Here is a 26,685-nt window from a genome sequence, read left to right on the forward strand (position 1 = left end):
CCTGACCTCCGGCCAGAGCACCAAGACCCTGTCAGCCACATGGCCATGTACGTGGGGAGTTTCTTGCTTTTTGGGAAGTCTGAGGTCTTCTGCCAGCATTCAGTAGGTGTTCTGTAGGAGTTGTTCCACATGTAGATGTATTTTTGATGTATTTGTGGGGAGGAAGGTGATCTCCACATCTTATGCCTCTGCCATCTTGAAGGTCCTCTCAGTCACCCTGTTTTTTGTTTTTGTTTTTTTTAACTTATTTTTAAATTGTGAGGTTTCTGCATTTTGTAACCACATCCCCTTACCCTTGAAAACGTGAGGTCAAACCTTTAGGAATAATAATGAGATGGTTGTTAAATTTCTTTGCCTCCATTACAGTCCCTTCATTTCACCCTCTAAACATCCATAAGTAGCATTGATTGAGTCTGCCCCCAGGCTAACATATCTTCCCCAAACAGTTTGTTCAAAATCTTTGTTCAAAATTAAGCCATTCAAAGTGCTCTGTAAAGTGAGAGGCATTATAAGGACTCAAATATAAGGTGACTCCTCCTTTTCTGAGGAATAATTTGAGGAACACATCTTACTGTACATTCAGTGACAAGTGGAACTTTAGAGCCACACTTTCTAGGTCAATAGCCGTATTAAAAGCCTTCATAGAGAACAGTGATGCAGCTTGTGTGCCTGAGGCCTAGCCATGGAGAAGCCCTCTGCTTCTCCCGGGGTCAATTTTTTGTGTAACTCCTCAGAGTATCTCATATTGTCATTCGCTGCTTTCCCATTTTTAACAGAGATAGAATAATAGCAGTAGATGAGAGGAAAGCTTTGCTAAATGTGGATAAGCCTGCAAGATAGTTTAAAGCAGGGGTTGGCAAACTATGGCCCATGGGCCAAGTCCAGCTCACCGCTTGCTTTTGTAATTAAAGTTTTGTTGGGAACACAGCCACGTGCATTTATTTACCTATTGTCTATGGCTGCTTTCATGCTGTGATAGTAGCACATTGGGTAGTTGTGACAGAGACTGGTCCAGACTGAAAACCTAAAAATACTGACTCTCTGGCCCTTTCCAGAAGAAAATTGCTGATCCCTGATTTAAAACATAATCACTGAGTCAGCAGATCTGGGTTCTGTTCTTGGCTCTGACCCTTACTGGTTGTGTGATTTGGGGCCAGTTACTCAATCTCTCTGAGCATCAGTGTCCTCCCTTAAAATGGTGATAACATCGGGTTTCCCAAGGTGAAAAGGAAGTATTTAGAATGGTATCTGACACATAGCAAGCACCCGTTAAATATTAGCCTGCTATTATCATTGTTGTTCTCATGGTGATGTTATTCTTCGTGATTGCACCTTCTTTCTCTCAACATGCATTAAATGGTCACTAATAGGTTTAAGTGTTTTGTTTTCCCGAAGGAGAGGAGACATAAGGGACCAGGTGGAGCCCCACCTGAAGCTTGGGTTTCTCTATCCTTTTCCAGGTCTCACTTACCTTGATGACCTGCTGCCCAAACTTTGGGCGTTTATCTGTGAACTGGGGCCCCACGGAGGGTTAAAGCTCTTCTTGGAATGCCTCAACAATGACACTGAAGAGTCTAAGCAGCTCTTGGCCATGCTGATGCTGTTCTGTGACTGTTCCCGGCACCTCATCACGTAGGTTGACTGCTGTGGGGCTGAATTCCTTTCCTAGAACGTGGAGAGACCAAATTACAGTGTCAGCAAGGAAGCATTTGTTAATGTGATTACTGCAAGCATTTGGACCTGTCATTAGAAGAATTAGACAAGACATTTACAAAGTGGGTGGCACTTAGTAGGGATTCAGCAGTTGTTAGTTCCCATCCTTTCAGGAGAGCTGGGTCATTACCACTTATGTGGGCTTTGGGGTCTTCTAGAGCTCGGTTCAAATCACACCTCGGCTGTTTACTCACTGTGCTAGGTAGTTAATTGGAAAATTCCAGAGCCAGTGTGCAGAACCTGGCTCAGCCACTCACTGAGACACCCTGGTCCAGAGGGGAAGGGGCTCCACCTCTCTGGGCCTCAGTTTCCTCATCTATAGATAGGAGTTCATAGCACCTACCTCTTAGCCGTGTGGGAAGGTACAGAAGAGATCAGTGATAGGCATAGTCCCAGGCACCGGCAGCAGTCAGTATGTGTTGGCTGTTATTCTTACAACTGTTGTCAAGCTGACCCTGGGCAAGTTGCTTAACCTCTCTGAGCCTCAGTTTCCTCAACACTGGAATGGAGACAATATTACCAATCTGATAGGGAGTAAATGAGAAAAGGAATGTCAAGTACCTAGTACAGTGCCTGGCACAGTGAGAAATTAACAAATGTTAGTCCCATTCAGTTCCTTTTCTTTAAGCTTATGTGTCTACTTGAGTATTTGGTATTCTTTTAATTCCACTTTTTCCCAAAAGGTTGGTGAAGAATTGTAAGATAGAATGGACCTCAGGAAGTTATATTCGGTCTGGGAGAGATTGGCAGGAGGGGATTAGGGGTATGTAGGTGGCGGATTGGGTATGAGTCATGGAGGGAGGGCCCAGTGAGTAGTTAGAGGGGAGAGCAGGGGTCTTTGGCTGCTGGTGACACCCCCTTAATTGCCTGGTCAAGGGTGACCCAAGAGTGAGTCAGGCTCTAAAGTGAATAGAGCAGTTATAGGAGATTTTCAGATAGAGCTGCATCTTATGGTTCATTTATTCATATATTCTTTCAGACATTTATTCATTCACCCTCAAATACTTATCAAGCACTTACTCAGTGCCCCTAGTGTCTGTTACAGATGCAGAATAAGATTCCACAACTTCCCTCAGTAGACACAGACTCTCAGTCAAGATTCCTTAATAATTCAGACATGAATTCATAAGCAGTGTCACAGTCAGATTCTAAGAAAAGGGTAGAGCAGAACGTGTCGTTTCTTTCCTTTCTCAATTGTATTTTTTAACTTCTTACTATAGACGATTTCAAATAAATAGAAAGTGGAAAGAATAGTATAATGAACCTTCACGTACCTGTCACCAATTTCATTAGTTAGTTATTGACTCATGGCCACTCTTGCTTCATCTATACCTCCACCCACCCTTCCATCATATCCTTTTACCTGTAAATTTTATCTAACAGATAGAGCTTATTTCTTAAAATTATTTTGTCTAGTATGAGGAATAGATCTTTTTTTTCCCCTTCTTTTTAGTGGGAAATTATGAATAATTTTCTGTCTGACTTAGGATCCTTGATGACATTGAAGTTTATGAAGAACAGATTTCATTCAAACTAGAAGAACTGGTCACGATCTCCTCTTTTCTGAATTCCTTTGTGTTTAAGATGATCTGGGATGGAATCGTAGGTAAGGTAAAGATGTCAGCCGTTGTTTAATTGCTGCTACACATGGGAAGTCTAGAGTCTATAACATCAGCTGCTTCTTAGCCTTGTTGTCCATCAAAGTTAATTCAAAATGCACATTTATTCACATAGTTAGAAGTTTTATTTCTCCACTCTTTATGACCCCTTAAGATAGTAGTGTGGTTATGGAAGTCTTACTCTCCCAGGCATCCTTGAGGATTTACATGTGTGTGTGAAGGATTATTCATGATTAATTTTGCCCTGAAACTCCTTTTGATTCTTTGAGTTGATTTTCATTAAGATAAAACACGTGCCTGGTCCCACTTCAAGTTAGAGTCTACCTCCTGAAGTGTTTCCAGTCGATCAGCACCAAACCCCTTAGATTAAAAGGTCCTTTGTATGACATACAAGTGGGAGGCAGCGCGAGTGATTGTGTCTGAGACATTCCCGGGTCCCACAGGCCCTTAGAATGTACCCAGGGAGCCTTTTAATCCTGTTGATTCCATGTAACGTTCAGCATGAGGGAGACGAAGAACTGCTGGGCCTCGGGGCTGACGAGAGGAGACTCGGGCTATCCTTCTGTCCCCTCCAGTTCTGAGCAGCTCCGAGACCGTGGCTCTCCTGGTTGTTTTCCCCACAGAGAATGCCAAGGGTGAGACCTTGGAGCTGTTCCAGTCCGTCCACGGGTGGCTGATGGTGCTCTACGAGCGGGACTGCCGGCGGCGCTTCGCCCCCGAGGACCACTGGCTGCGCAAGTGAGCTCGGGGTGGGAAGGGGGTTTACGGAGGCTGGAGTCCCTCTGTCTTGCCGCTGGGACCATTGTGGCCTGATGCTCAGCACTTATGTTTTAGGGCAGAGAGGACTTGGTCCGTCTTCTTCATCTTGTCCTTTCATCTGCATATGTCCCTATAAAGCACCTGTCAGGACAGGTCACCTTGCAGTTGCTTCTGTTAGGACACAGTACGCTGAAGATGATTAGAGCTCAGTGTTGGCAGCCAGAGCTCGCATTGAGCAGATGTTTCACATGCAAACTGGAAAGAAAAGTTCTTTCAGCTGAACTAAGCAACAGGTTATGATCATTAAATGGCAGTTTTTATGAGCAGAATTAGCGGGATAAAAACCACAGCTAGGTTTGTTGGGGGGTTGGGTACGGAAATCCTCTTGCAACGACTAAACATAAGATCATGTCTGCCTTTTTTTAATCAATGACAGATCAACTCTTATGTAACTATTGAAGTTGTGGCACTAGAATAGAGATTAGCAGACTTTTTCTGTAAAGGGCCAGACAGTAGATATTTCAGGCTTTGCAAACCAGACAGTGTCTGTTGCACCTCCTCAACTCTGCCATTGTAGTGCGAAAGCAGCTAGAGACAGTACCTAATGAATGGGTATGACTGTTCCACTAAAATTTTATTTACAAAAATGGGCGGCAGGCTGGATTTGACCCATAGGCTGTAGCTGGCCAGCCCTGCACTAGAGGATGGTTTTCTTGTTCTTTATCCCAAATCCATGTCTTTGTTTTTAAGGGATCTCAAACCTAGCGTGCTCTTCCAGGAACTTGACAAGGACAGAAAACGGGCTCAGCTGATCCTGCAGTACATCCCGCACGTCATTCCTCACAAAAACGTGAGTTGCACTCAGAGCTGGGGTCCTCCCACCAAGTTCCTGACTGTCCATTTTTGTTATCGCGATTATTAGAAATGAATAAAAACGATCATTCAGTAAACGCAGATGCTGACTGGCTCCTATGCTGTTGCAGCTGTTATGCCAGGTGCTGGGGGTGCAGAGATTGAAGACAGTGTGAACTGTCCATTTGGCTAGTGTGGGGTGGATGCTATGGGGATGGATGCCGTGGGCACCCAGGGCAGGGGCTCAGGAGAAGACTCCACAGGTAGTCGGACTGTGCTTGCAGGCCCAAGGTGAGAGAGAATGTGGTGCCAAGGGAGAGCCGGGTGGAGTCAAGAAATGAAGCTGAGGAGGTTCGTAGAAGCTGGAGCAGGAAGGGCCTCGTACCCAAGGGTGGGAGCGTGGATTTTGTCCAGAGCCATCGGAGTTTTTAGCTGTGGAGGCACCTGGTCAGAACTCTGCTTTAGAAAATTCCTTCTGGCCGTCGCCTGAAGGACTGGCGAGAGGCAGGTGTCATGGCCAACTGGCCTGAACTCGGGTGGGCCCACGGGAGTAGAAAGACAATGACATCAAGAGATTCTGAAGGAGGTAGCACCTCCGGGCCTTGAAGAATGATGGCACTCCGGGGGAAGGAGAGGAGGAATTCAGAGCATGCTCAGGTTTCTGACTTGGGGGCCTGGCTGCTCGAGAGGGCCATTCCCAGAGGTGGGGGCACAGGCAGGAGCGGGACTGGGAAGAGCCGGGAGCAGGCGACGTGTCTGCGGCTCCTCGAGGGTCTGGAGTGCAGGAGAGAGGACGGGGCTGGAGGTGGACTCGACATGCGGATGGCTTGCGACCTCCTCAGTGCATTCATGCATGAGGCTGAGGTGGTCAGGGAGCCAGCGGGAGTGAGCAGACCGGGGACGGAGGCCAGAGCCCTGCACGGGGAGAGGAGTGATCAGAGGAAGGAAGAAAACCGGGGTGTGTGGCATACAGAGCCACGGGGCGTGAGAGCCTTGGGAAGGGCCAGGTGCTGCGGCAGGGGCGCCCGGGAGATGAGGGGCGTCCCTGGTGTGTCGTGAGCGCTCCAGAAATGCCTGCTCCTTTGGGGGGAGGCTCCTTAGAACCCACAGGTGCCCTTTCCTTTCTCTCCTGACTTACTTAGTCCTCCTCACTGTTCTCTGGTATTGTCTTGACCTTGATGTCATACTTGTGGCTGCCCTTCTTTACTTCCCCTCAAGCAGCGGTTCACAAACATGTGGCCGTTTAAATTCTTACCGCGCCTGACAGCAGAGCCTCTCAGAAGGCTGAGACAGAACTAAGCCTCTCATGGAGATGACTTAGTCGCGCGCCCTCTATGCGTGAGCGCCTTCAGCGGCATCCCTGCCCCTGCCTCAGATAGAGGATGCGCAGCTTTGCAAAGCAGGCCATTGCATGGCTTCTGTCTTCCCAGTGGTGGAACATCCTTCCTTGTCTTACACAATCTACTTCCCTGTAACTTCTACCCTTTGGTCCTTGAACAGCCACTAAAAGTGGATGGTGTCATCTTCTGCGGTTTGCTTTCTGGGTGGTCTGTTTTCCAAGGGTGGTGCCCTTCCCTTCTCCAGCCAGTCCTCATTTGAAGTGGGTTCCAGCCCTTCACCTCGTGGGTCTAGTCCAGGTTGGTGGAATCTGACTTAAAGTGCGACTCCTCGCCCCGTTCCTGGGTGTCTGACTTCAGCCCTGGCCCACAGCGTCTGCTCTGCAATCTCCACTCTGTGTGTCTGCAGTTAACAAACGGTGCACTGCGGCACCCCGGTTGCTACAGGATATTTTAATTTTTTGAGGGAAACACAGTGAAATCTGTTGGGCACCGTGTGAAGTACTTGCTTGAGTTCACAGCGTCAGTGTTAAATTCTGCTCCATTCTTCTTGATGATGTCCTATTTGCTAAGCTGGGTTTTAAAAAAATGAAATTAAAATATTTTAAATTTCAATTTATGCGTGTTTTTTAAATACAGCTACTAAGTTCTTAGGACATAAACACTTATTAAGTTGTTAGGACTTAACTGTCTACTAAATGGAACTGTTAGGTATTTCTTTTGACCTAAGATTGCAGTAAGAAATATTACTGAGCCGTTAGGGGTGCTGAGAACAGGAAAGTTTGGGAAGCTCTGGGTTTAGCTGACCTGACTTAAGAGTCCAGGCTGTATGGTAATCCTCACCAAGGGTGGGGTGGGAGGCGCTTAAGATCTACATCATGAAGATTATGAGCCATTCGTCCTTGGCTCATAAATCTATTGCCTCCCTTGGGAAAATAGGGCCCTTCTTCAGCTTCTGGCCCCTGTCCTGCTCCTGTGATGGCACCAGCAGGCCTGGGATAGTGTCTGAGGCTTGGCGTGTTTTCTGTGTCTCGGGCTTCCCCTCTCTCTTCACAGCGTGTGTGCTGTTCTCTTCTGGTGACGTTCTTACTGGGGCATACAAGGGGTGAAAGCCTCTCTCCAGGCCTGCGTTGTCTCTCTCATCTGTTACTGTTATGCCATCTGCCCTAGACACCGAACCTCTCCCTCATTCTTGATCCCACCTGAGTGGGTGGCTTATAGTGCCTTTATTGCTTTCCTTAATATTTTTAAAAGTTTCAGCTCTGCCTGGTTCACACACGCAGCACTTCATCCTCTGCACTCTCTTATGTTGCTTTTACATGTTTACGTGCAGTTCATCTCCTGACTGGTACTGAAGGCCTCCCTCCCTCCCTCCCTCTCTCTCTCTCTCTCTCTCTCTCTCTCTCTCTCTCTCTCTCTCTCGCTTTGGCCTAGAAGGCCTAGGGCCACGTGTGGTGGGTAGGGGTGGGTAGTGTGGTGGTCTGTGCATGGGCCCTGGTCCCCCGTGCACCAGCTGTGTGACCTTGCATGACAGTTTCCTCATCTGCAAAGTGGGATGATGATCCTTACCTAGATGTCCACTGTGCTCACTGAGGTCTCCTAGCCCCTTGAGAGCTGGTGAAAGTTACCCCAAACCTTCTTCCCTGCCCCACAGAAATCCAGAGCCCCATCCAGTCTTTCTGCAATTCATGGGAGGCCGGCAATCTTGTGGTCACCTCTGTAGTTCTGCCTCTGTGTCCGCTGTCTCTGCTCCATATAGTATTAACCTTGACAGGAGGCTTATCTTCTGCCTCAAGTTCCACAAGACAGCACCCCTTGTACAGGTGATCGTGCTAAAGACTTGGGGGTCACGGGAAGCAGTCATGCCACATGGCCCCCCGTGAGTTAAATACCTGTGCTTGTCTCCAGCTCCCCAGCACAGAAGGCAGAGGCGAGAGTCCCCGGCATGTGCATCTCCAGCCACCCTCGCTGTCCTCAGCCTGCGCTCTCCCTTCCGCGTTGCCAAGGAGCCCCGAGAGCTTGTGCTGTTTTTCAGGGCACTTCAGTCCTAGTTTCTAGACTTGTAAACCAGCCACATGGCACCCCTTCACTGACTAGTGCCTCCACTGAGCACATCCCCCATCTCAGGAGGTTGTCGGCAGTGGCTTTTTCTGTCACCTTATTTACTTCAGGGAGCTAATAGAATGATCAAATGAAAATGCAGTAGCCTCCCCTCGTGTATAGTTAGCTCTTATTACTACTGTTATTACTAGTGGCTGTTATTTTTTGTATTTAACAATGCTCTTGACTTTGGGGAGATTTCCGTTTTTCAGAAAAACAGCTGAGGTTGGAGTTATTCGTTCATTCCGCTGACATGATTTGAGTGCTATTACAGGATGGGGCCAAAGGTCAATGCTCTCCTAAAGGAGCCTGTCAGAATCTTGAGAATGCAAGAGGGTTCTATTTAAATGATACTTGAGAAATATTACTGGTGGGACTGCGATGTGCTTGAGGAGACAGAGGAGGCAGGTAGAAAGGTCAGGGACCTTTATACTGTAGGGTCATTTACACGTTTCTGACAGCAAAATATATATATCTTTGAAATGTTTCTGTGTTTTAAATTCATGCTATTGATTTCCTCTAAAGCAGGCACGGCTATATAAAGCACCCTCTGTAATGCGTGCTGCCGCAAGGTTTTTACGGTGGATTATTGACTGAACAAGGAGAATGATTTTTCTCCCAGACTGTTCTTAGCTGGGCTCTGGCTGCAGCCAGACCACTCTTTCTGGAACCTTTCCCCTTGGCATGTATTCAGCTATATTTCTAATTCCCAAGAGCATTTGGGGGGAAGTTTACTGTCCTCACAAAACACTTCTAACCTGTAGCACACATCAAAGCATCCCATTCTGGGAGCCTCTCACGTGCTTACATTTCATTAATTTTGTACAGTGTGTTTTAGGGGATCCTCAGTTGTTGACCCCTTTATCGGTCTCACCTTTGCTCATTTCAGAGAGTTCTCCTGTTCCGAAACATGGTGACCAAGGAGAAGGAGAGACTGGGGCTTGTGGAAACCAGCTCTGCCTCCCCTCATGTCACTCACATTACCATCCGCCGGTCCCGGATGTTGGAGGTAAGAAGCCTGTTGCAAAGTGCGCTCTGTAAACCGTAGGGTTTCTAGTGGGTGACCTGTTGCCTCTGAACTGTTCTTATCACTCCTTGATCTAATGACACTGAAGCCAGGGCTGTGGGTGCAGGAAGGGCCTGTTTGTCCTGCCAGCTGCTCTGAGCACTGCTTGATTAAACATGCCCTCAGTTCTGGAGACCCCAGCGCAGCATTTCCCTCCCTTTACCCCACGAGGTGAGAGTGGCCAACACTCTGTGCCTCTGAAATGAGGACAGACACGCTTATACCTGTGCAGACTCTGTCTGTCCTGGCAGGCGCTTTGCCCAGCCGCCCAGCTGTGAGTGTGGGGGCTGGAGTGCGGGTGTTAAGTTACTGAGCCATCCTGGGAAATACATCGATCACAGAGCTACACGTTCTTTTTGGACATAAACTTAGGAGCTGCACGTGAAGTGGCCCACCTATGCCAAACCCAGCATCCAGGGTTCCTCCCATGCAGCGACTTTGTGTGACTTTGAAATAGGTGCCTGTCCTCAGGACACTGTCCTCTGTATGTCAGGAAGTTGTCATGATATGTTGATTTTGCTGGAACAAGACCCTGAACATTGTCATAATAAATGCACGCACCTGCAGTGTCTGCATCGTGCCTGCCACACGCTCCTCCGGCATTGTGCAGCGTATGTGCGCGTATGGTGATTGAGTCCCGTGTCCCCATTCCCAGGAGCGGCTTGGCTTCGTTGATATGCCCATGCTTGCTCTCTTGCCTTTCATCACACTCCAGCCACAGTTCCTCATCGGAATGTTCTGCAGCGTAGAACAGTCAGGGGATCCTGGACAGCCCGGGGCCGCATCGCCAGCCACCAGCAAACGGCATTGGCAGCAGCCCTTCCTCCCCACACGTTTTCATTTCTGCCTCGGGGCATTTGTGCTGTATTTGTCGCTCCTGGAGAACTTGTTTAAGTTCTCTGACCACTGGTGATTGACACTGAAAGCTGCCGGGGAAAGGCAGCAGGTGGTGAACAGATGATTTTGACATTCTCAAAACTAAGGATAAGAACTATAAGTGCCCCCAGGGGCCCTGCCAGTCATGGAGATGAGTAGCGCTCGCTGAGAGTGTCTTGGCACGGGGCGTTTTGTTTGCATGCTAAATGAATAGAAATATTCTCCACTTCCACTGCTTGCTCCCGTTTTTCTTGAAGCACAGCCCTTGGACTGACCTCACAAGTGAGTTGATAAATGACAACTGACAACCAGCCTCAGTGTTGGGGCTGGTGGAGAGCACATGCCTCTAAAAGAGGCCACCTGAGTATTGCCTTGTGGAGATTTGGGCTCTATAATGCTCCGGCTTGTTAAGAAAGGACCAAAATTTAGGGTTTTGTGTGAAATCCACAGATCCTTTGTGTTGTGAACTAGTCAGGTTTTGTAAAGTACCTGGAAGGTCAGATAACACCTGTCTGCCTATCAAATTCAACCTGCTGGCCACCAGTTTGCAACCTCTGCTTTGACTCAAAGGAAAAAAGGCCCAGCTGTGTTGTAGGAACTCACTTCTCCAGCACTTTCTTTGTTGGACCCAGATGCACCTTTCCTGTCTCTTAAACTCCTCCATCCCACCGTCCGTCATACCCACTCCCATGTGGCCAGCACAACGGGGAGTCTGGGTGGTGGAAACTGTGGTGTCTCCTGAGAGTGACAGAGTCCCCGACACCCTCCCCAAGTGTCACTGGGAGATATACCAGACACCCGCTTACCCTGGGCCAGCTTGCTTAAACACATCCCTCAGGGACGCCAAAGGAGGGATTTCTGTCTTCGATTTTAGGCAAAGTCCATTTTCCTCTTTACGTTCCATTGGGATAGATCCTGTCCTGAAATTGATCACTGGTGTTCGTACTGAATTAGGAAGGGGAGAGGGTCATTGATTCAGTTACCCCAGTTCTCACGATTCAGTGGTTTGGGTATCAGAACTTGAGAGCCCAGTCGCCTTTGCTTGATTAGGACACAAGGGGGCATCAAAAAGCCGATGTTTGACCCATGATATCCTGGGCATTTATTCTGTCCCCTTGTTTATGGTTTGTACTGAAGGTGAGGCTTGTGTATTAGGCTTCCAGGTGATGGTCCAAAGTCCTGCAGGAAGGCCTCTCCTCACAGGGGTGAACGGGGGCCAGAACACCAGCACTGCAGAACTAGAAGGAGCTGTGGACACACCCTTGCTCATCCCTTTCCCCTCACCCCGTCAAAGGCAGGACTGAGGCCAGAGGAATTCAGGGTCACTCAGGTGTCAGTGACAGAGCTGGGCCTGGAAGCCAGTTCTCCCGTTCCCCTTCAGTGTTCTGTGCATCGGCTCTTTGAGATGCAGAAAAGAAGAGGAACGCCCAGTCCCCCTTTCACCTTCCCCTGGGGCACAGATATAGAATTCTCCAGAGAGGGCAGTGGGGTGCAATAGGAAGTATGTCAGAGGAGGTGGGCAGCAAATTCCTCTCTACAGTGTTTCAAAGGGAGGCTAAAGTGGGGCTGACCCAGCAAAACTGAGATTTGAGTCCAGCAAACATTCCTGGAGCACCTGCCATGAGTTTGACCACTTGCTAAGAGCTTTCACATGGACCATCTCGTTTAATCTGCATGACTCTGACACACCTCCTAACACATGCTAAGGTTAGGGAGCCATCATTTTAAAGCAGAATGGAGGAAGTCCTGCAGGCAGGGGCATGTTAGAATTCTCTCCCCGTCCCCACTCAGTGCCAAGATAATTACCTTACATTTAGGCAGAATGATTGAAATGCTGCAGCAGCTGCCTGGTGACTCCCTGTTTTTCTCTCCTTTTTGTCTAACTTAATGATTTTCATATTTCATGTGCATAAAAAAGTACTTTTCAGGATTGTGCATTCAAAACCGTGTTCTTATTCCTTCAGGTGACTTAGGGGACTTCAGAGGTAGTTTTTTTCCCTGCTCACTAACTTTGGAACCTAACTCCTAAATAAGATGGGTAGCCACCATGGCACAGGCCTTTGCATCAGTAGGTGAGCACAAGGAAAACACGATCGGCAGGAAGGCAGCAAGCGTTCCCCAAAACGGGTCTTGCCATACTGGCCTCATTTGCTTTGTGACAAGGAGCCAGACTGGCAGGTGAGTGGGTGCTGTGGAGATGGCCTGTCTGATGTCAGCAGAGCATCTGAGAGCACTGCACTTGTGCCTGAGGGGAGGAACGTGGGGTGGCCACAATAGGACATGGCAGCTGATTTGTAACCTGTTCTGTGACAGTATCTAAAGACATCGGTTTGACCCTGGTTATGGGGCCTCTCAGGCTGGGCCAAAGTACTCCCCGCTGGGCCCTATCGTGTTCTAAGCACGGTTTTTTATAATCACTGCTCTGAAATGAAAGCCTAAGCAGCTTGCCCGTCAGCACCCACCTGCCAGGAATACATTTGAGGACAGGCTCTGGAGCCAGGAAGGCCTCGACAGATCAGAATCAAGAGATAGACCGTGCACGATGATTTAGCAGGAGAGCTCCAGAGTCATGTCCTAGCTTTCTGGACAGCGAGACATGCCCAGTGGCTGCGTGTCTCAAGGGAGCTGACCGCAGGCCGGAGGTGCTGAGGCCTCTCTTCCCACCACTTCTGCCCTCCTCCAGGCCCAGCGGCACTCCTGGCACCCATCTCCCTGCTCCCTGCCATCCCTCTGCTTTGCTTCCAACAGAAAAATCTTCCTAAGACAGAAAGCCAGCCATGTGACTCTCTGCCTAAACTCTTCTGTGGCTCCCCAGCGCCCTCAGGATATAACCTGAATTTTCCAGCATGACTCACAGCCTTTCATGATCTGGGGAAAGGTACCAGGAGTTGAGTGGTGGGGGGCTCCTCTGATTTTTCATCTTACAGCTTTCATCTTGTCTCAGCGTCTTCCGTCCTGTCTGATGACCGAGAGCTTGTCGTGACTCATCTTGTCTGATCTCTCCATCTCCTTGCTCTGCATCCTCCTGAGGGCAGCCTCCCCTTGCCAAAGAGTGGTAAAGTCACATCCCCAGAATGAGTTTTTCTTTTAACAGGCTGTCGTCTAGAAGCAGGTGAAAACTGCTGGCTCTCGTCATGCACCCGTGCGTCCTGACACATTTAGTAATTACACTGGGAATGCTTCCCACAGAGGAGAGGGAGCTTTGAGGAGGGAGCCCTGAATTATGCAGAGGGCCTTGGCTTCCTAATGGGCGGTAATTCTGCCCTTGGCAGGACGGCTACGAGCAACTTCGGCAGCTCTCCCAGCACGCCATGAAGGGCGTCATCCGCGTGAAGTTTGTCAATGACCTCGGGGTGGACGAGGCAGGGATTGATCAAGACGGTGTTTTCAAGGAGTTCTTAGAAGAGATCATCAAGAGGGTGTTTGACCCAGCGCTCAACCTGTTCAAGGTATTTAAAGGGCACGAGAGCGTGGTTGACGGCAGCCAGATTCGAGGTGACAGATGAGAAGTGAAGGCCTTGCTTGTTGCAAGCCATTTAACTTCCCTGTCCCTACCTGTCCTTTTGCCTTGCAGACGACCAGTGGGGACGAGAGACTCTACCCTTCGCCCACGTCCTACATTCATGAGAATTACCTGCAGCTGTTTGAGTTTGTGGGCAAGATGCTGGGGAAAGCTGTGTATGAGGTAGGCACGTTAAGACCCAGTGAACAGGAATGGAAAATAAAATGTTCTAAGTACTGTGGGCTTCGTATACATGTAAGTGATCAGGTACATAGTGGCAACTGCCTGTCACAAGGATAAAGGTGAGGAGAGAGGGACGGGAACCAGCACCAACCGTGTTCTTGTCAGTGAAGCGGGGATAGTAGAGCTACGTTATTGGGTTGCTGCAGGTGGTAAATGAGGTAATACAGGTAAACATCTCCCACGGTGGCTGGCAGCTGGTCACGGGGGAAGTCGGAGCTGCCATCCTCACTGTTATTAGGAGGAAGGGTGTCTGAGCTTCTGCTCCTGGTGTCATGGGGCCGGGGTGGTGTGGCCTTCCGCAGGCTCTGGGCGAGCCCTCCCAGCTCCTGGTCCCTCTCCCCTGAGAGCCCACCAACTGGCAGGACTGCTTCCAGGTGGCGCTTTACCCCCTGCCCTGAGGATCCTGCTCCCCAGGAAGGAAGTAACGCTCCAGCTTCAGCTTATCAGCAGCCTGTCCCTGTGGCCTCACAGTGGACTCCAGAGCCACAGGAGACCAGTCCCTCCCCAGCCTGCCTCACCCCCAGCGGCCGCCACCTGAGCAGTGCTCGTGTCACACCCATCACAAAGCCCAGGGAGGCCAGGATGCCTTCCAGAAGCAAAGAAGCTATAGCGGGCCAGGCTGAGAGAGGAGGTCATGTGGGGTGAACATACTCTCTAGTCCATCATTCTCTCTGTGTAAACAGCCCCGGTCCACGGCCTCAGCCCTTGCTGTGATGATGTCAGGTGCCCCATGTGAGTCCAAGCACCCTCCAGGCCTCCTCCTGCCCTGGACTGGTTGGGTGGCCTGGGCTCATTCTCTGTGCTTCTGTTTCCACATCTGCAAAATGGAGACAATTTCTCAGTTGATTCCTCTTTTTTACAAACAAAACAAAACGAAAAAAACAAAAAAAAAAACCATGAGGCCCTGCCTGGGCATATGCCGTGTTTTTCCTTTGAGCGTGTAGCTGTGATGAGACCCGGGAGAGGCTGGGCCGGCTGAAAACACCACTTCCTCGCTTTGTAAACGTCCTCCCCCACTTCCTGGGCCTAGTCTCCGTCTCCTCCCTCTCTGGCAATAAGGACCTCCTGGGTCCTGATGAGGAGTGGCCTGTGTTAACTCACTTCACACTCGTCCTCAGGACAGGCCCGTTGTGGGGTTTGATTGGCTCTCCCTTCTCAGTCTCTCCAGCCCGCACACCTCTCTCCACCCAGTACAGTCTGTCTGAAGTTCCTGGCGTTGTGCAAGGGCTTCCGGGCTGTGTCCCTGCCTCCAGGCCACTCCCCACAGGAAGTACCCGTGCGGAGAGCCCTCCCAGGGCTCCCTGCTGCCCTCTGGATAGAAACCAGACTCCAGGAGGCTTATGAGCTCTTCCTGATCTGCCCTGTTTGCCTCCCTGGCCTTCTCGCTCAGCCCCTCCTTCACACCCCGTGCTGGGGCCAGACAGACCTGTGTTCCAGCCCTGGAGGGCACCTGTGCGCCTTGTACTAAAGGCCTCCTGCCCAGCTATCCCTTCCTCCTGGAAACTTCCCCCACCTTGTTCGTTTAACCCTTAAAACTGAGGCTCTTCTGGTCCCCGTTTACAGATGATAAAGCCAATGCCCCGTGGTCTAGCAGCAGCGGAGCTGAGGTGCGATCCCTGAGCTGTGCCGCTGCAAAGCCTGGGCCCTTAACCACTATGTGGTAATGTCCCCAGGAGGCGCTCGACTGTGTTTAGGTGGTAGGGATGTATCGCTCTCCAGATTGAAAATTTAGGAAGTCTAGAGATGTCATTGGCGCCCTCGGAGCCCCATCTGCAGCCCGAGCCGCCCTGGATGAGATCACCGAGACGGGCTGCTGGGCAGCAGGTGGCAGCTCCTGTCTCCTCTCTGGCAGGGAATTGTGGTGGACGTGCCCTTTGCATCCTTCTTCCTGAGCCAGCTGCTCGGGCACCACCACAGTGTCTTCTACAGCTCTGTGGATGAACTGCCTTCTCTGGATTCCGAGTTCTATAAAAACCTCACTTCCATTAAGGTCAGTGTGGAAGGCGGCGTGGCTTAGCTGAGCGCCGGTGTGAACTCAGCCAAGTGACGCCCCGTGGGGTTCAGCTCTACCCCGTCGTCGTGGGGTGGAGTGGGATTTCCTGCTGTGGTGAAGTGGCACACTCCTTAGCCACTGCAGGGCCTCGTGTCCCCGCCTGAGCACTTCCTCCCGGGACTGATGCTCACAGCCTCCTTCCTCCAGGTGACGAGTGGCCTTTTCCTTTGTTTCAAGTTGTACGGCAGCCACAGTGGTAGCTGCCCAAGCCCATGTCATAGGCAGGGAGTGTTAAAACCTTCAAGGATGTAGCACTCCTTGGCCCCTACATTGTCCCTTTCTCTGTTGCTTTAGCGGTACGATGGGGACATTGCTGACTTGGGCCTGACACTGTCATATGATGAGGATGTCATGGGTCAGGTAGGTGGGCCTCTGGCTGAACCTTGTTCCCCCTCCCCACTTTGGCTTCCTAAGACCTGCCCTAGTCTGGGTGTTTTCCCCAGGAGACCCACAGACTGGGGCTGTGTCTGTCTGTCTGTCCACCCTTCTCCTCTGCCTCCCCAGCCCCTTTGCCACCCTGCCAGGAGGGAGGGCGCTCCCCTCCCCTTCCCAGCTGACCTGGCCTTGGCCTGCTCGCCACCCAGAGAGCTCCCACCGAGACCCTGCTCTGCTTCCAGGGCACTTTGGGGTCATTTCTGATGGAAGCTGTGACTCCTACTTTGTACACTGCCTTTCGTTACCATGGTGAGGATTAGCTGTTCCAGAGGATCATGACTGAGACATGGGGAAGGAACCACCTGACAGGGTGTGCCTCTAACAGAGCCCTGTCCTTGCTCCTCCTCGGCATGGAGAGCAGAGCCGGGAAAAAAGACCCTTGAAGTTGTGGCAGCAGAGGGGCTTCCCCCGGACTTTCTCTGTCCTGATTTCCCTTGCAGGGCTCCCAGTCCCTCCATTTGCATCCCCAGACCCCTGCATGAGCCCCAGTGTGCATGTGGTGTTAGGGCCGCTCTGGAGCTCGTAGTACAGGGCCGACTTCCCAGGGCCTCAGCGAGGTCACTCAGTCTCCCTGAGCCACACTTTCCTTATCTCAACAAATACCATTTGCCGAATTAGTCCTTGCTGGGACCAGTGTCACCAGACGCCCTCTAGACCGCACGCCCTGTCCTCCTCCTGAAGAACCACTGAGCACGCTGGCACGTCAGGGCCCTAAGAAGCCCATGAGAAAGAAACCTGCTGTGGTTGTGTTAACCTCAACCTTCCCCAGCTCATTTGGTCACAGAACTCCTCTTTCAGGGAGGGCACACCACCTCACAGAGAGATTCTCCAGATGGTGGTGCACAGATCAGGAGTTCCCTGCAACCTATTGTGGGAAACACCTGGCTGGGCATTCCTAAGGGCCATCCAGCTTTAACATCCTGCGGCGTCAGCCCCGAGATGTTGATAGCAGTGGGACTAAGGGCACCGTTACTCCTTTCCAGGTCTCTAGAGTTACAGTATATTATGTTAGTAGAATTTCTATTAAAATTAGCTTTGAAATGATGCATTCTTTGATTTTTAGGCGACCACAGGACTTCTTGAAGTTGAGGAAAGCAGTTGATTCTATAGCGTTTTTGAATCTTTAATCAGAGACTTTAATCTTTAATTTTGAGACTTCTTCCCGACATTCTTAATTTTCTGTCCTGACTATAAAAATAATGCAAACTTCTAACCAAAAATTCAGCTACAATAAAAGCATAAAGGTGAAAGTGGAAACCACCTATAGTGCTGGTGCCTGGAGAGGGCCACTGTTAACATGTGGCCTGAGCCTTTTTAGGTTTTTTCTCCCTGGGCACATATATAATTTTTTGCATACCTTGACTGCTGTTATATAATCTGCTCTTTCCCCCCCACCTTTTCAAGAAATATACTTTTTCATCATATTTTTTAATAGCGCCACTGTATTCCAAGGTATGGTTGTACCAGCATTTATTTATCTGTCCTCCTGTGCTCTTCGTTGCTAACACGTTCCCCTCCACAACACCCCGGGGCCTTAATACACACGTTTGTACGAGGATCAGATGGGAAGGAACCTGTCATATTGATCATGCAGGGCCGGCTTGTTGATATTTAAGCCCTGGCTTTTTGTGAAAATGATTGTTCCCAAACATGTCTCATCTTCCTCTGTTGTTATTATGGATGTCGGCATCAGGCCCTTCCATCTTCAGGAAGCTTTATTTTCTCATTAGAATTCTCTTGAGTAATTGTTCCCCTTCCTCTCCCCCAGCTTGTTTGCCATGAACTGATTCCTGGAGGGAAGACCATTCCTGTTACAAATGAAAACAAGTGAGTATGGCAATTAGATTTTTAAGGTCACCACTTGAAAAGACTTCATTCTGGCTCTCTGGGCTTACTTTGAGAATATATTAAGATAAATTGAAGTAGAAAGAGGCCATAAACATCATAATGGAATTTACTGGTTACAGTTCATAGGCCGAAATCGTATTAAATTCGATTTGCAAAATAAGAATTGACAATTTATATTTGCAGTAGCACTTCTAAGGTCAGAGGCACCCAGGCTGTGGTGTTCCTAGAAATTTAATGACGGTTCTAGATGCAGACAGATGGGTTCTGAGCCGGTCGGGCACGAAGTCCTGAACCCAGAGGGCACGGAGGTGGAAAGACTCCTTGGAGGGGCTGATCATTTTAGAATGAGGGTGTGTGGCAGTTGTATAAAACACTGTTCTTGAGAAGACACAATGATGAATTCAGATGCAGCAGGCAGGTCCTTGGACGTGGGGAGACCCTGAGGCCCAGCAGCTCTTGTCACAGATAACAGGCTTTTAGGAATCTGTCATCAATGGTCCCTCAAAGCAAAGCCCCTGCATGCATGTCTCCACCCAGCCCTGTACTCACCTAATTAAACGGTAGGACCCGGCTCAAGGAGTAGATATTGGCCCTTTTGTCAGTCTGTCAATCTCCTGCCACTAGGCTCAGCTGAGCATCTGAACTGTTAAACTGAGCATCACTCTCTTCAGTGACAAGCGAGAGCTTAGTCCTACCCGGTGAGTCATTTGGATCAGATGCACCTCACAGCCCAGTGTCCCCAAGCATCGTGTCCCTCTCGGGTCGGATCAGTCAGTCCACGCACTCGGGGAGCTTTTATTTAGACTGTCAGAATAGTTGGGAGAGCAGACCCAATTCTCATCATGATTGAAATACACCCATTTTGACTCTTGGCCACGGGGCCTTAGAGTGACAGAAAGTACAGGGGCCACAGGGTGGGTGGAAGCTGCCTGGGGGTGTCAGAGAGCAGGGTGGGCCCTGAGCCTGCCCACCGTGTGCCTGTAATCATCCCTTCAGAGGATTTCACATGAGAATTCATGTAAAGTACCTTCCAGGATGTCTGGCTCAAAGGAGGCCCTTAATAAATGAGAGCAGTGATCTCACCATCATCAGATATGTTACCCTCGGATGGGCCCTGTTTTGCCAGGCATGGCACGGGGACGATGGTAGGAGCCGTATGTACAGCAGCCAGTGGAGGTGGGTTGATACAGCCTGGGTTGGAGTGAGGTTTCTGTCCTGCCTGGAAACCTACGTGGAAAGTCATTTCACTAACTCTTACGTGTTCTTAGCATAAAACCCCAGTGTAAGGGCAAGGACGTTCAGTCCTGCAGACTCTTAAAAGACATCACCAGGACCTGCTCCTACAGAGATACTTGAGCTTGCACTTCCTGGGTGTTCGATGGGAAAGTCTCCGAGGCTCCCTCCCTCTTTTGGTAAAATGGAACAGTATTAGTCACCTGCTTCAACGAGTACATGAAAGAAATAGCAGTGATAGAAAAAAATCATATTTAAGTATATCAGTGTGCAAGCTTGCCACTGGAAGCTTTTTTTAAATAGGCATATTTTCCAGGTCAGTAACTCAGATCTGAGCATCGTGGGGTAAAACAGATTTATTTGGACTGTACTAATTTGGAATTTTGAGAGTTGCACCTGGGCTGGGCTCACATTCTTTCATCTGAATAAATGGTTTGCTAAGAAATCAGCAATGCTGGCAAGCCTGTGAAAAGGGATTTCACCTGGGCAGAAGCATTGCACTGTGCTGTGCAGCTGCAGATGAACTGCTTGTGTCGGTGAAAGCAGACCTGGAAGACCGGCTGCTGGGAACCGTTGTTAGTGCTCCAACTTCCTCATTAAGCCTAATCGTCAGCCAGCTGCGTGTGGTTAAAACTTTCCGCAGCCTTACCTTCTCATGGCCTAGACTCCTTGTCCAGTCTAGCAAGGTTTTGGTTGAAGTTTCAACATGAAACAGTTTTTCTCTGGAGGACTGAACAGTATCTTAATTGGTTTATGTCCAAAAGGATGAAGTTAAATAAAAGTCCCTTTGTCCAAAGAAGGGCCCTCTCCTTAGCTGGAGATGCCTCACTTTGATTCTTGACAGTGAGGTTACCCCAACGTCTGACCCACTGGCTTTCCCGAGGAGTGCATGAGGTGACGCCCTTGACACTAACGCTTTCACAGTGGCACACCGTGGGCCGTTCAGGAGGGCTGTCATCCTCATCGCCGTTGTTCTGGTGAAGTGCTCTGGTGCTATTTGTGTTTTTGTAAAATGGTTCAGAACTGACTGGACTCATCTTTCAGCGCGTCAGCAACTGCCCACCCTGTCCTGTTAATTTCCGTTGTTTTCCCTTGTTGGCAACAGAATTAGCTACATCCATCTGATGGCCCACTTTCGAATGCACACTCAAATCAAGAACCAGACAGCTGCCCTCATTAGTGGATTCCGTTCCATCATCAAACCTGAGTGGACCCGGATGTTCTCGACCCCTGAGCTACAGCGACTCATCTCCGGGGACAATGCTGAGATCGATCTGGAAGATTTAAAGTAAGGAGTGAGTGCAGGGGCAAGGTTGAAATTCTTAGGCCTCCAAGAAAGCAAGCTGTTCCTTTTTTGGGTTCCTTTTGGAGAGTTTTCAGGGTCCTGTCTCCAGATGGACTCCTCTTCCCTGATCTCTGGGTGAGTTGCTTTGGAAGGAAAGCTCAAGCCCTTGTCTGCCTGGAGACTGAGAAGCAGAAGCAGAGCTTGAGGCCCGTGGGGCTCTCCAAAGTCCTAGGAAACAGTGGTGCAGGGTCTCCTGTCAGCTTCTGCTGGGAAACAACAGGGCCTACAATGCAACGCTCCACCCACTGAGCTTCCGGAACCTGGGGTTACTAAGGCACGAACTTCTGGCTTAACAGAAGTTTGTCGTCACCCAGGCTGGCCAGAGTTTGCTGTGCCGCTTGTCTAAATTCCATGCCTGCCTTTGTCTGTAAGCGCCCATCAGAATGTGTGGTTGAGCCCTTGTCTGCATTGTTTTCAGGAAGCACACAGTGTACTACGGTGGTTTCCATGGAAGTCACAGGGTCATTATCTGGCTCTGGGATATCCTGGCCTCTGACTTCACGCCCGACGAGAGAGCCATGTTTCTGAAGGTATTTCATATGTTATCTATACGTGCAGGGGGCCAATTCCAGAAGTTGATTCTCAAGAGAACCAGTTTTTCCAACAGGGCCTCTTGTAGGCATAACAATCTCTGCCAACCTGTTGAGCTGCTTACCCCCCTCTCCTAGAAAGAGGAAAGCCGGTCTCTCCTAACCACGTGGTCGGTGCCCCTCAGAGCAGGCATATTTATGTCTCTGGGTGGCCTGTCACCACACCTGCAGTTCCTTGCCCTGTGCCTGCCCTTTTCTGTGGCTGCAGACAGCCCCAGAGCCAGGGGGAAGCCACAGAACTGTTGTACAGGAGAGAATGTGACTGTACTTTCTTTAAATATAGTGATAGCAGAGCCCCAAGGTTCTCCCTGCCCTCCAATCCTCCTCCTGTCCCAGGAGACTGACCACCCCTCCCTCCCTGGACCAGCTCTGGCTGGCAGCGGGCAGCAGGCCTGATCAGCCTGAACTGGGAGGGGCATAGACTCACCTGCGTCTGTTTTCTCACCCTTCAAACGGGTCGAGTCACACAGCACCTGTGGTATGATTAGCTGAGCTCGGGTTCACAGAGGACACAGCACGGTGTGGAAATGCTTCTAAGTAGGATCCGCTGCTGCGTTCTTTATGGTGGAAAATACAGGATATTAGGATAGTAATATATCTTGTCAATACTTCTTGTAAAAACCGTTTCTGAAGCATGACACATAAACTTTTTGGATCGTCTCAGGAATCTCACTACCATTCATGACATTGTTTAAATGGTAATATTTATTTTAAGACCTAAACACTCAGCCTGACACAGAGTTTTGAAGCACAGCTTGGTGTTGTAAGTAGCAGGTCCCTAGATCCCCTGGAGAAGGGAGAGCGTTGGGCTAATGTTGAACTAAAGAAAGCGAACGGTTTCTTAGGATTTCCCTGTGCAGGTTAAGCACTTGGATTTCCAGGTGGGTAGATGCCTCTGTCCAGGCAGGACTAGTCATTTTGGGAAATGACACAGGAGCTACCATCTGGAAAATGCAAGGAATTCCAAGAGCGTAGCAAGGAAGCGAGGCTGGCTGCCCACAGGCCCCATTTGGGGCATCCAGTACCTTGGTCTGCCTTCAGCCCCGCTGGCTCCTGAGGCCTGGTTTTTGTTAGCGTGCTGAGAGGAGATTAGGAACCAAGCTCACAGGGGCTGCCCGGCAACCCAGCAGGCCCGCGTGCACATCCTCTGCGTGGCGAAGAAGCCGAGCGGCAAGGCAGGTGCAGAGCGAGCACTCACGCTTGGTGGTGTGCTGCGTGCCCCTGGCCTCGGCCCTCAGCTCAGGCCTCCCCCTGACACGCTTAGCGGGCCCCCCGGCTCCTCCCTCTCCGGTGCTCTTGTCGAGTGGTCTCTCCCTGAGGGCGGCGTCAGCCAGGCCCACTCTGACTCCCGGCCCTGCTTTGTGTTGCAGTTTGTGACCAGCTGCTCCAGGCCCCCGCTCCTGGGATTTGCCTACCTCAAGCCTCCCTTCTCCATCCGCTGTGTGGAAGTGTCGGATGATCAGGTACTGCTGCTGGGGAAGAGCCGGCCCCTCTTGGTGAGGTCTGCTGCACCTACCGGGTGGGGCGCTTGCCCAGTCGTATCCACAGGGCGGGCAGCCAGCCTCCTTGGCTGGGTGAGGAGGTGTCGTGGTTCTCGGGCCAGGAGCACAGGTGGGCCACTTTGGGGCCTCAGCTCTCCTGGAGGTCCCTTCCTCGTTACTCCCTCAGGGAAGAATACCTGCGGGGCATTTTTCGTAGCTGCTGGTACAGGTCTGAGCAGCAGTGTGGGAGAGGGGTTGGAACGTGGGCTCAGGAATTGGACAAGCGCAGGCTTCAACTCCTCCACCTGCCGGCTGTGCACACCTGGGTACGCGGCCTCATTCCCTCCTCTGCAGAGGGAGAGTGGACGCCCTAGGGGTTATCATGTTCTGTGTGCCACAAGCCTGACCCACAGTGGGTGCTCAGATGGTAGCCGTTGTTATAAGTTTCTCATCCCCACAAAAACCCAGTGGCCTCTGAGTGTAGCTGCCTTCCACGATGCCACCGCCCTCACGCTGATCCCTCCTCTTAGGTGACACTAGACGACCCTCAGCCACCTTACTTAAGGAAGGCTGCCCCAAGTTACGGTCTGTCGCAGGCCGCAGCGCTGGCAAGGTCAGGAAGGAGTTTGTTACCATAACGTTTTTACAGTGTTCCGGCTCTTTGCACATTGGTTTACCGATGGTTAGCAGTTAAACCAGAGGTCCTGTTTCCAACTGCTGCTTCATGCAGGCTTCCGCCGTGCAGGACCCCAGGAGCCAGGCTTGCTTCTGTGCACCCACCTCTCCAGGCTGGTTGTCCTCCGCAGGGGGCCGGTCCAGCCCTCTCCCCAGGCGCCCCCCAACCTGAGGCTGTGGGATGTGCTTGCAGGACACTGGCGACACCCTGGGCAGCGTCCTGCGTGGCTTCTTTACCATCCGCAAGCGGGAGCCAGGTGGCCGCCTGCCCACCTCCTCCACCTGCTTCAACCTGCTCAAGCTGCCCAACTACAGCAAGAAGAGCGTCCTGCGGGAGAAGCTGCGCTACGCCATCAGCATGAACACGGGCTTCGAGCTCTCCTAGCTCCCAGCCACCCTCAGCCCCAAGAGGCGGCGTTCCCCTGGGAGCACGACTGACGCGCCAGGGCACGGTGGCCCCCAGACCCTCTCTATAGCCATAAGACGTCCCCTGTGGCCTCAAGAACTTTGGATGCACGTGACAAAGCTACCCAGCACTCTCCAGGTGACACTAACAGGAAGGGGGTGTTGAAAATAAACCTCCAGATTCCGCCAGCATTGGTCCTTCTTTCCTACTTTACAGCGGCCTGAAGCCGAGGCCTGTGATGGCAGTGGGGCTTCTCTTTTTGTTAATTTGGTCTTTTCGTGAGTTTCTGTTCCTTAACTTTCTGAGCGAGCCATGCATGAACAAGTCCCAGGAACACCAAGGCTCCGGAGTGGTTTTCAGGGCGTGGGCCTGAATGCATGAAGCCGACCTAACGTGAGATGCGTCCCTTCCGTTTCTGAAAACTCTACTCAGGTAAGGCCTCGCCAAGCCTCTATGCACCCTGCAGAGTCTCAGCCTCCGTCCCGTCCGCAGCAGCCTCTCTCCAGATAGCCAGGCCCACCTGCCCCCGGGCAGCAGAGGTGCCTGCCAGTGAGACCACGGAGCACTGGAAGCTCAGGGTGCTGCTCCCACCTCAGAGCCACAAGTTCCACTCGGCGGCGGTCCTCTGCCCATTCTCACCTCAGATGCTCCGGGTCCTCAGCAGCCGGGCTGCCAGGGAGCCCCTTCTAGCTTGCTCCCGTCTTGGGCACTCACGTTGGCATCCCGGGTTTGGGAGAAAATACCCGTCGTTCCTTAAGAGCAGCTCCGTTTCCAGAAGGCGCTAGCTGTTACTCGAAGCCTGCTGATTCCTGGGGAGGGCGGCTGCCTTTCCCCTGCTTGTTGGCCACACTTGTCGTCTAGTGAGGAACAAACACCAGCTGAAGGTACCTGTCCCATCTGGGCAGTGGCTTTACTCTGTAGATTGTAAAAGTCCCAAGAAACTTGGGTCTTGTTTCCCGTCCTTCCTCAGCACTGGGAACCCGGGAGCCCTTTGCACTGACGGAGGCTAATGAGGCTGAGGAGACTTACGGGCCCTCCGGGTTTTTTGGTTTGGGGTTTTTCACTTTGTTTTCTCTTCCAACCCATTGCACTCTTCTGCCGTCATTCTTCACCTTTATCACGAGAACTGTACTCTAGATCCAGGGAATTGAGGCAGAAGCCATGTTATTGTTCTGTGTGGACAGCCACCCACCTCGCCCACGTCACCACACTCCCGGTGCATCCCCACCAGCCAGATTGAAGCCAGACTAGAGGCCAGGAGCCGGCAGAGGACTCACAGCTCTCTTCCACATAGCAAAACACCTTCCAGAAAGAACCTTCATGTTGGTGGCAAAGCGGGCAGGACCTGTCTCCATGGCCTCCGGCAGAGGGTTTCAGCCAGGTGCCGGCATCCTGCCCAGGCTCACGTTTGGCCATGTTAGAGCCCCAGGCTTCTACAAAACAGAGCACGTGTTTTACCTTGATGGGGAGACGGCAAGGAATTTAAAGACAGATAGGAATTTATTACTCTTATTATTATTAAGATTTGTCAGTAATCTCCAATTCTGTGGACTTGCCACTATCTTTAAACACTTGATTCCTTGGGAAATTCCTTTTAAATGTGCATGTTGTGCTCTGGGCAGGTGGGTACATTTATGCTGGTGCCTAAAAGATTGTCACCCTGCACTAAGAGGTTTGATTCTTATTTCCTAGGGGTCTGCCAGTGTGGGATGCAGAGAGAGTGGGTTCCTAAGCACCAGCATCGACTTTGTTCTTCTGACGGGGGGGGGGTAGTTTGTCATTTCATTTAACTTCAACAGCTGGAAGTATTGCACTATCTGAAACCCTGAGTCTGTGCTTTTCTAGGTGGTGTTCACAGACACCTCGATGGCTCTTGATGGCTCTGAAAAGTTGTGGGGTGGAGCTTGTTTTCATAGATAACTTCGGATTAAAACAACAAAAGCTTTATTAAATTTGTACTCAGCACACAGTGGCTTTGTTCTGCTTTTTATGTCGGGAAGGAGCACTTTGCAACCGAGTGCCTGGAGAGCTCAGGATGGGGCATCTGGGGCTTAAAGGGCGTGCAGGCTTCCACAGCGGGAAGAAGACACAGAGGATGATGCAGCAGACAGCCGAGGCTCACTGCCTCACCAGGGTCAACAGTGCTGGACAGTGTGTCACCTTTCAGGTAAAGCTAAAGCCCCCTTAGGCACCCTGCATGCTCCCCATCCTTCTCACGCATTTCCCAGAGGCAGCCACCACCCTGGATTACATGCCTTCCACGGTAACGTAAAATGGTGACAGGTGTTTATTGAAAAAAATCCAGATAATTCAGAAGTGCTCAAAGTAAGATTTTCCAGCTAATCTGGGTGTATTCGGCTTTCCTCCATTACTGAGGGTCGCATTTGCAGGACATGCCAGCCCTGTCTCTTCCTGTTACACAAGACCAGGTTTACACCCAGCAGAAAGCCCATCTCAACCCTGCCAGTCTTTCCAGCTCCTCCCGTGAGTTCTTGCTGCCTCCCCTGGCCTGGGGGCACCTGAGGATCTGAGCATCAGGAGAGAGGTCTTGA

The 26,685-nt window shown here is 50.7% G+C and overlaps 1 protein-coding gene across 5 annotated transcripts in view; it reads left to right on the forward strand.

The window, feature by feature from the left end:
* Nucleotides 1-26,102, forward strand: part of UBE3B (ubiquitin protein ligase E3B) — a 57,395-nt gene extending 31,293 nt beyond the window's left edge. For 3 of the 5 annotated variants that reach the window (XM_027124492.1, XM_027124490.1, XM_027124491.1), the window contains exons 15-28: nucleotides 1,461-1,632; nucleotides 3,201-3,319; nucleotides 3,956-4,070; nucleotides 4,842-4,941; nucleotides 9,270-9,389; nucleotides 13,595-13,771; nucleotides 13,897-14,007; nucleotides 15,920-16,057; nucleotides 16,415-16,480; nucleotides 18,324-18,382; nucleotides 20,742-20,924; nucleotides 21,400-21,511; nucleotides 22,942-23,034; nucleotides 23,921-26,102. In XM_027124492.1, the coding sequence (XP_026980293.1) occupies nucleotides 1,461-1,632; nucleotides 3,201-3,319; nucleotides 3,956-4,070; nucleotides 4,842-4,941; nucleotides 9,270-9,389; nucleotides 13,595-13,771; nucleotides 13,897-14,007; nucleotides 15,920-16,057; nucleotides 16,415-16,480; nucleotides 18,324-18,382; nucleotides 20,742-20,924; nucleotides 21,400-21,511; nucleotides 22,942-23,034; nucleotides 23,921-24,112 (1,757 nt within the window). In that variant the 3' untranslated portion in view covers nucleotides 24,113-26,102. Of the gene's footprint in view, nucleotides 1-1,460; nucleotides 1,633-3,200; nucleotides 3,320-3,955; nucleotides 4,071-4,841; nucleotides 4,942-9,269; nucleotides 9,390-13,594; nucleotides 13,772-13,896; nucleotides 14,008-15,919; nucleotides 16,058-16,414; nucleotides 16,481-18,323; nucleotides 18,383-20,741; nucleotides 20,925-21,399; nucleotides 21,512-22,941; nucleotides 23,035-23,582 lie in introns of all 5 variants that reach the window. The other 2 variants (XM_027124494.1, XM_027124495.1) reach the window with 2 other exon arrangements.
* The last annotated feature ends 583 nt before the right edge of the window (nucleotides 26,103-26,685 follow it).

This window comes from Aethalodelphis obliquidens, unplaced genomic scaffold (genome assembly GCF_003676395.1).
Source record: "Aethalodelphis obliquidens isolate GAN/ISIS:26980383/991018 unplaced genomic scaffold, ASM367639v1 scaffold28, whole genome shotgun sequence".
Lineage (NCBI taxonomy): Eukaryota > Metazoa > Chordata > Mammalia > Artiodactyla > Delphinidae > Aethalodelphis > Aethalodelphis obliquidens.